This window comes from Meles meles, chromosome X (assembly GCF_922984935.1).
Source record: "Meles meles chromosome X, mMelMel3.1 paternal haplotype, whole genome shotgun sequence".
Taxonomy (NCBI): Eukaryota; Metazoa; Chordata; class Mammalia; order Carnivora; family Mustelidae; genus Meles; species Meles meles.
This window is the reverse complement of record NC_060087.1, coordinates 89,783,193-89,793,096: the sequence shown is the minus strand read 5'-3', so window position 1 is coordinate 89,793,096 and position 9,904 is coordinate 89,783,193. Positions and strand designations below refer to the sequence as shown.

The following is a 9,904-nucleotide window of genomic DNA, read 5'->3' as shown; positions in this document are numbered from 1 at the left end:
GAAAACGGAACTATTGTGTACCCTTTCTCAGGAAGTGACTGGAGGAAGTGTTCCAGGAGACAAGAACATTTGGAACCCAGGAAATGAGAGATTCATCATCAAAGGAGAAGGAAAGGAAGCACTAAGATGAGAGCTCTGCAACAGGCCTAGAAGGACAATCAGTCCAAATTAGAGCAAGAAGATGGAGGCCTGCAGGGAAGATGTCTCCATTAAAAAAATTGGAACCAGTAGAATCCCAGACATCTTCCACAATGTAAAAACCAATATTCTGGGGAGAAGGAAATTAAAAGAATATGGATAGTGGGTAAATAGAAAAATCAACAAATTTTTAAAGAAGGACAAACTCTATGGTGAAAAAGGGATGTAAAAAAAAGTAAATATAGTCATAGCATACTACTTGGCTCAGCAATGAAAGATCTTGACATGGTAATGTAAATAATAAGTATCAATTTAAACAATAATTATGATGAAACTCTATTGGAAAGGAAAGAGGGAAGAGAAGTCTATGTGAGTATGAGTGTGTGTGTGTGTGTGTGTGTGTGTGCGTGTGTGGTGTCTTAAAGAGCAAAACTCTATCTGCTCTTTAAGTTACAGATGATTTTTTTGTTCCCCATTATTAAATGTTATTAAAATGTTCCCTCTTTATCTTTTGGCTTTTTAAAATGTTTGAAACTCTCCCATTAGTAAACTAAAACAAAAAGATAAGAAAACCATATAGCCAAACAAACAAAATAAATCTTTCAAACTCAAAAAACTCTTCAGCTAACTACCCTCTATCTCTCTTCTACTCCTTATCACTGCCAAATGTCTTGACAGAGTGGTTTATATTCACTCTTTCTATTTCCCCTGAATAAAAGAACTACATCCTCTGCAAAATAAATGAGATAGGCAAGGTAGCAGGACACAAAATGAATATATAAAAATCAATTGTATTCTTATAAGATATCCATTTTCTGCAAATTGATCTATACATTCAACGCATTCCCATTTAATATCCCACTAGATTTTTTGATAGACATTGACAAGATGATTTTAAAATTTACGTGAAAATTCCAAGGACCTAGAATATAAAGAAATTATTTTGGAAAAGAACAAAGTTGGAGTATTCATACTATCTGTCTTCAAGTCTTACTGATAAACTATACTAATCTAGACAGTATGGTATTGATGTAAGAACAGATAGATCAGTGAACAGAAATGCATATACACACACATATATATTCCATACACACAAAATATAATATACATAAATTCAACATGTATAAATTTTATATATATATATGTGTGTGTGTGTATATATATTATATAACTTATCTTTAACAAAGTACCAAAGTAACACAATAGAGAAAATGTACTCTTTTTAACAAATAGTCTTGGGACAACCAGATATCCTAATGCAAAAATCAAAACTCTAACTCTGACCTCACTCTAGACAGAAGAATTAAGTTGAAATGGATCATATGTCAAAACATAAAACCTAAAATTATAAAACTTTAAGAGAAAAATAGCAGGAGAACATAGGATGTCAGGGAAGACAAGATGTTCTTAGAACACAAACATGCAAACCATAAAAGAAAAATTAATCTATTGGTCTTCATCAAAATTTTAAAATTTTGCTCTTTGAAAGAGATCATTAAGAAAATGAAAAGACAAACCACAGACTGGGAGAAAATAGTCACAGTACCTAAATCAGATAAAAGACTTGTGTCAAGAATATATAAACACTTGCAACTTGACAGTAAGAAGACAACCCAATTTTTAAAAAGGGCAAAGGTTTGAATAGCCACTTCACACACAAAAAAGATGTGAATGGTAAGTAAACACATTAAAAGATATTTAATATCATTAGCCATCAAGGAATTGCAAATTGAAACCATGATTTATCCAGCGGAATGGTTAAAGTTGAAAATATTGACCATATCAAGTGTTTATGAGGATGTGGAGAAGCTGGGACTCTCTCATATACTGCTAATGGGAATATCGAATGGTACAACCAACAAATGGTACAATTTGAAAAACAGTTTGGAAATTTCTTAAAAAGGTAAAATTCTCTGATGAAATGACCTAGCTATGTTACTTCTAGGTATTTAACCAAGAGAAATGGAAGCCTATGTTTATACAAAGACTTGTACATAAATATTCATAATAGCTTTATTTGTAAAAGCCCCAAAATGGAGACTACCCAAATGTTCATCATTTGATGAATGGAAAAACAAATTGTGGTAAATTCATATAACTGAATACTACTCATCAATTAAAAGGAACAAATTACTGGTATATTCATCAACATGGATGGCTCTCATTATGCTGAGTGAAAGAATCCAGGTCAAGACAAGTACATATTGCATGAGTCCATTAATATAAAATTATAGAAAATGCAAATTAAGGTGTAGTGACAGAAAGCAGACCAGTACAGACCTGAAGATGAGGTGAAGGGAGGAATGGATTACAAAGGGGCACAAGGAAACTTTGGGGGGGATGATAGAAACATTTGTTATCTTCATTGTGGTGAATGTTTCACAAGAGTATATGTACATCAAATGGAGTGAATTTTATACTCTAGATATCTGCAGTTTAGTGTACTTCAATTATGCATCAGGAAAGTTTTGAGATATTTTTAAAAAGAAATTCAAATCCCGGGGCACCTGGGTGGCTCAGTCAGTTGAGTATCTGACTTCGGGCTTGGGTCATGATCCCGGGGTACTGGGATTGAGCCCCGCCTCCGGCTCCCTGATCAGCAGGGGAGTCTTGCTTCTCCCCTACCTCCCCCACTTGTGCTTTCTCTCTCTCACTCACTCTCTCTCTTTAATAAACAAATAAAAATCTTTTAAAAAAGGAACCAACTACCAAGACACTAAAACATATATGAATCTCAAAATCATTATGCCAAGTGAAAGAAGCCAGACACAAAATAGCACATATTATGATTCCATTTATATGAAAGTTTAGAAAAGACAAATCTAATCTACAGTGATAGCCTGAGGCCAGGTTGGACAGTGGAGATTAACTGAGAAGGAACACACTTGTATACATTTGTCAAAACTCATCAACTATATACTCTAAAAGGGTGAATTTTATTTTATGTAAATTATAGTTCAATAAAGTTGATTAAAAATTAAAACACTCCCTATTTTCAGATGATATACCTGGTTATCTAAAAAATCAAAATAATAATAAACTAATACATTTTTAAAATTAAAATTAGAATTAAAAATAAGATAAATTATGAGGATAAGTGAGTATAGCAAGGTCACTGCTAATGAGGTCAATATACAAAAATCAATTGTATTTCTACACACTAGAACAACCAATCTGAAAATGGGAGTGTAAAAACTATACCATTACTCTGGATTGGATCTTGGAAGAGAAAGAGGATGTGAATGGGAAAGCTGGTGAAGCTGGTGAAATTCAAATAAAGTGTGGAATTCAGGTCATAGTAATGTACCAATGACAGTTTCTTAGATCTGACAAAAGCACCATGGCAATGTAAGATGTAAACAATAGGACAAATTGTATAAGGGTTATACAAGAGTTCTCTGTACTATCTTTGCAACTCTTTAGTAAATCTAAATTTAGTCCAAAATAAAAATGTTAGGTTTTTTAAAACCCTTAAGAAGAAAGAATAGCGTAAAAACAAACTGACTTAAATTTGTATCTAATGATAGAATTATTTAAGAAACCCTTAAAAATAGTAATCTATTTTTAGTAATAGTAATAGTAATAATAATCCCATCTCCAGTGGGATATACCTTAAGGAGAAATCTAATTACAAGCAGACAAACAACACACCTTAACCCTTAATGTATCAGCAAAAATAGCTATCCCATTTACCATCTGAATCTAATGTGTTCTTTTCAATCTTTTAAAAAAAGATTTTATTTATTTATTTGAGAGAGAGTGAGAGAGAGCATGAAAAGGGATAAGATCAGAGGGAGAAACAGAGTCCCTGTGGAGCTGGAAGCCTGACACAGGACTCTGGGATCATGACCTGAGCTGAAGGCAGTGATTTAACCAACTGAGCCACCCAGGCGCCCAGTCTTTTTTTTTTTTTTAATTAACACATAATGTATTATTTCTTTGAGGTTTATGGGTCTGTGATTCATCAGTCTTAAACAATTCACAGCACTCACCATGTGCTCTTTTCAATCTTTATATTTTTAGGCTATAAATAATTTACAGAATTAAGCATAAAGGCATAGTAAAAAATAACTTTATAAAACCACTTAGGAAGGATCGAAATATAACACGTAATTTTGTGTCAAGTTGGTCCTGGCACAGAAAATCATAAATGGTATAGAACGAGGTCACCTGACCTCAGTGAAAAGGAATGGCTCAGGTCCATGTCACAGATAGTAAAGTGCTTCCTGTTAAATGTCATTCCTTTTTATGTGTGTCATTTTTTGGTTTGGGTATTTTTTTCCTGTCATTCCTTTTTTTGTCTTTAGAAATATATTATTCACTTGTCAATTTTTGAGTCTGAGAAAATTCATCTGGGTTGTACATCTTCAGCTGAAGACTCACAGTCTGAAATTTCACTTACACAATCGGTTTCACTGTCATCATTTGAGTCTGGAGTGCTGTTATCTTTCTCATTATAGTCACGTTCTGATTCATCTAATAATAATGAATCACTCTTCTCTGTCAATTTTCTTCTATTTGCCATTATGGAAAGAAATTTTTTAAAAAATATGTATTCACAAATGGGTTTATTAAAAGCTAAAAGCAGCCTACGAAACAAAATAAAACCATTTACGATAGCATTGGAAAACATTCAATACCTAAGAGTGAAACTAAGAAAATTGTTTGAGACCTCTAAGCAGAAAGTTCTAAAACATGTTTGAGAAGAAGGAAATAAGACCTAAATAAACAGGTAAATTGTAAATGGATTGTAAGCCTGCATATTGTAAAGATGTCGGTTCTTGTTAATTTGGTCTACAGATTTAAATTAATCCCAAGCAAATCCCAGCAGGTTATTTTCATTTATGGAAATTGACAAGCCAATCATAAAATTTATATGGAAATAAAAAGGGTCAGGAGTAGGCAAGGCAATCTTAAAGAAGAAAAAGAAAACAAAAACATAATACCAGAAATTAAGCTATATCTAGCTACAGTTACTAAAATAATGTAGTAATGACACAAGGATAGATTAACAGTCCAATGGAACTGTATAGAGAACATAAAAACAACTTCACACCCATAGTCACCAGATTTATGTCAATGATGACATTGCAGTTCAGTGAGGGAAAGGATAGTTTTTTTCAAAAGATGGTGCTAAATCACTTGATTATCCATTTAGGCAAAAATGTATGCTGACCCCTTCTTCATACCATACACAAAAATGAGTTCTATGTGGACTGCAGATAGAAATGTGAAAGCTTTAGAAAAACATAAAGCTTTCAGAAGAAATTTTGGAAAATACCTTTATAAAGTGGAGCTCTCAGTGGCCAATCAGGGGCAATTTGAACAACAAAGTAAATAATGATAGCCAAGGATTATAACCTATAGAATAAATATATATGGGTCCATACTGAAGTAAGTAAATAGGTGAATAAACAAAGTGGCAGGAGTGGGGATAGCCCTTTTTTACAGAGGAATCCCAGTTAATAGATGTAGAAAGAACAATGGAAATTGATAACCATTATTAGGCAAACATCACAGTAATATTTGTTGTATGCAAGAAACATTAATGGATGCTAAAATTAGTGGGCAATTGTTTAAGGAGAAACAGGATATTAGCATATTATCAAAGTATCTTCCTACAAAGGTTTATCAAAGGGCAAAAGAAAAACTTTAACAGTGGAAAAACCTAGACACCACCTCATCCAAATGATCGAGGTGACTGTCACTAGCAATAAGGCACGCTGACATCACATACCTCCTGACATTATGCACAGAGAAGGATACAAGACCACTTCTGTGGTATTCTTATTTTAAAAAAAAAGCATAACTTCAACATAATCATGAGAAAACATCAGACAAACCCAAATTGGGAACACCCTACAAAGTAGTACTCTTCAAAAGTGTCAAGTTTATCGTATTAGTCTCTTATTGCTGCTGTAAAAAATTACCACAAACTTAGGGGCTTTAAAACAAAACACATCTATTCTCTTACAGTTTTGGAGGTCAGTAGTTCAAAGTCAAGGTGTCAGTAGTGCTGTGTTCCTTCTGGGGGCTCTAAGAGCAGAATCTGTTTCCTTGCCTTTTCAGCTTCTAGAGGCTGCCAGCATTCCTTGGTTAGTGACCACTTCTGTGCATTGCTCCATCATTTTTATTCTGTTGTCATATATCCTACTCTGACTCCGACCTCCCACCTGCCTCCCCCTGATGAGGACCCTTATGACTGATTAGTTGGGCCTTCTTGGCTAATGCGAGGTGGTCACCCTGTCTCAAGACCCTTAACTTAATCACACCTGCTAAATCCCTTTTGACATACATGATGACATTCACAGGTTCATTCACATTCACATTCATCAATGTTCACTTCCCAGTTTTTCTATAGTTGTACTCTGGGTACCTAATATGTTAGCATTAAGGGAGGCGAGGTGAGAGGTATAATGATTTCTCCATACTATGTTTTTTTTCTCCATACTATTTTTGATAAATTTTTCAAAAGTCTAAAATTATTTCAAAATAATTAAGAGAAAGACATAACAGCAGCAACCACCCACAATAAAATACCACTATAATCCTACCAGAATGGCTAAAATAAAGAAAAAAAAAGACAATACCAACTATTGGTGAGGATGAAGAGAAACTCGAATTATCATTCATCACTGGTGGGAGTCTATAAATTGGTACAGACATTTGACGACTTCTTTGACAGTACCCTCTAAAGCTAACTCTACCTTCAACCTCTGTGACCCAGTGGTTCCATTTCTAAGCATATATCCAACAGAAGTGCAAATATATTTACTGAAAGATGTGTACAGGGCTGCCGCTGCCCCACAGTCTTGAAAGGGGAAGTAAGAAGGACCTATCAACTGTCTTCAGATAGTGGGGGTCACTGACATTGGAGATGCACAATGGTAGAGTGAGGGGTGCTATGCTTGTGAAGGGGGTTGGGCAGGAGGAGGCAGTGGCCTGTACCAGCCATAGGGAGTCAAAATAACAAGGAGAAAGAACCCCACTGAACACAGGGGAAAGTGGGAAAAGTTCAGAAGGACAAAAAACAATGAACCAGAATGCTACTGTCAAAAAGCTGGAGCTAGGGGCGCCTGGGTGGCTCAGTGGGTTAAAGCCTCTGCCTTCAGCTCAGGTCATGATCCCAGGGTCCTGGGATCGAGCCCCACATCTGGCTCTCTGCTTGGCAGGGAGCCTGCTTCCTCCTCTCTCTCTGCCTGCCTCTCTGCCTGCTTGTGATCTCTCTCTCTGTCAAACAAATAAACAAAATCTTTAAAAAAAAAAAAGCTGGAGCTATGGAGCTTGAAATCACCACCGAAAAAACCTTAAATATTGAGCCCTTCAGTGCCTCTTTATAAGGATACCAGAAGGAGCATGTCATATTAAGCCTGATAGATGGCAGATCATTGTGTAAATTACTTTGCATAAATCCAAATTGATTCACTTGTGGTTCATTTGACCATTGAGTTGACCCTGACTTTTTTATTGCTGTTTTGTTCCCCTAGATTTCACCATCCTATTTCCACCCACCTCTAGTTCCACCCACTTACTAAATACGATTGACTCATGCCATGAATTAAATCACTATTGTTCACGTTATTACTCTCCTGTCTCTCAGCATTACTCTCAATTTGAACATTTCAGCCTGAATGTTTCAAATAGATTTCATATTTCTATGTCACTTTTCAAACTTGAAAATATGACATCCACCTTCACAGTCAACAGTTGCTTTATCCTGTGAACTCCCCTTTGTGGGGACAATAGGCCATATTTTGGCTTCCAGAGCCTGGAGAGTGCTCGCTTCGGCAGCACATATACCAGAGCCTGGAGAGATGGAGAGAACATGTACCAGTCCAGGACAGAGTAGCCCGAAAGGCTTGGGAAAGAAGACGAACAAAAAAATGTCAAAGAACTTGGCCACATGGTTTGTTGTACTTCAGGTATGTAAATGGTTTTTTTTGTGATAAGATACTGACTGGCTGTTTTCTAGTCTCACCAAAGAAGATAGCAGGAAGTAATTGGCTTAAATTGCAGAATATTATTTTCAATAGAAGTGAGAAAAAATTTTGTAGTGTGGGCTTTTGGCAAGAAGGGAGTCTTGGAGATTGGTAGGAAAGGAGTGATCAAGTGAAAAGTGCTTCAGGTGAACGGTGACAAAATAAAAGTGCCAGTTCCTGCTTACCTTAAATGTCACCACATGTAAATCATTTAACCTCTGTGGCACTGTTACCTCATCTCTAGGGTGACTCGATGAGCTTCAGATTTCATTGTTTTTAACTATATTGGCTAGATTAAGCAGGATCCTCTCTGAGGGACATTTCCCAGTGGGACATATGGCCAATGATAGTTTTCAGTGTAACAAAATACTGTTCAAGGTTATGACTGCTGTGATATGATTTTTGTCTTTCCTTATTTTGTTTGAGTAAAGTGTACCGGTACATTTTTTTCCTTCTCTTTTTCTCTTTAAAATAGAATGTTTATTTTAGACTGGTATCCCTCTTGGATGTAGATGCAGAAATTCTCCACAAGCTTTCCCGGGGTGAGGACCTCCGCACAAGAACATGGCCTTTCTGAAGGACCTCCTCCACCAGTCCCCTGGAGGGGAAAAGAAGAAGCACAAGACAAAACACCTGGTGCAGAGCCCCAACTACTACTTCATGGGTATGAAGTGCCCAGCATATTACAAAATCACCATCCTCTTCAACCATGCACCAATACTAGTTTTGTGTGTTGGCTGCTCCACTGTCCTTTGCCAGCCTATGGGAGGAAAAGCAAGGTTTAAAGAAGGATACTCCTTCAGCTGGAAGCAATACAAAAAGCACCCTGAATCAAGATTAGTGGGGAACTATCCCAATAAAAATATTTTGGTTTAAAAAAAATCGTCAACAAAATGCTAGCAAGCAGAATCCAACAGCATATTAAAAAGATAAAAACAGCATGACCAAATGGGATTTACCCTACAAATGCAAGGGTGGTTAAACATCAGAAAATTGATCAGTATAAAACACTACATTAATAGAAGGAAGAAAAATAAACCCATAATCATCTCAATTGCACCAAAGGACGTGACCGAGAAAGTGAAAAGACAACCTACGGAATGGGAGAAAGTATTTGCAGATCATATATCTAACCAGGGTCTGGTGTCTAGAACATCTAAAGGACTCTTACAACTTAACACAAAAAGACAAACAACCCAGGTAAAAAAGTGGACCAAGGATTAAACTAGATGTTTATCCAAAGAAGATCTACAAATTGTCAATAAGCATGTGGGAAGAGGCTCATCATCTTTAGTCATCATGGAAATGCAAATCAAAACCACAATGAGACAATGAGGTATCACTTCATACTCACTGGAATGGCTATTACAAAAAAAAAAAAAAAGAAAAAAAGGAAAAAGAAAATAGTGAATGTTGGTGAGGCTGTGGAGAGATTGGAAATCTCATACATTGCTAGTGGGAATGGAAAATGACTCAGCCACTGTGCAAGACAATTTGGTGGTTTCTCATAAAAGTAAACATAGACTTACTATATGACCCAGCAATGTCACTCCTAGGTTTGTACCAAAGAGCTGAAAATGGGTAACAAGCAAATAAACAAACACTCTCATGTATGTGGGAGGACTGTTTATAATAACCAAAAGGTGGAAAGAAACCAAATGTCCATCAATGAATGAACAGAGAAGTTGTGGTATATAATACAATGGAATGTTATTAAAGCTATAAAAAAGAATGTAGCTGTGATACATGCGGATGACCTTCAGAAATGCAATGCTCAGGGAAAAGAG

The 9,904-nt window shown here is 35.9% G+C and overlaps 1 protein-coding gene across 1 annotated transcript; it reads left to right on the top strand.

The window, feature by feature from the left end:
- The first annotated feature begins 8,681 nt into the window (after positions 1 to 8,681).
- LOC123934715 (40S ribosomal protein S27-like) lies at positions 8,682 to 8,993 on the top strand. The gene has a single exon (XM_045994806.1). The coding sequence runs from the start codon at positions 8,682 to 8,684 to the stop codon at positions 8,991 to 8,993; it is 312 nt and encodes a 103-aa protein (XP_045850762.1).
- Positions 8,994 to 9,904: the final 911 nt, after the last annotated feature.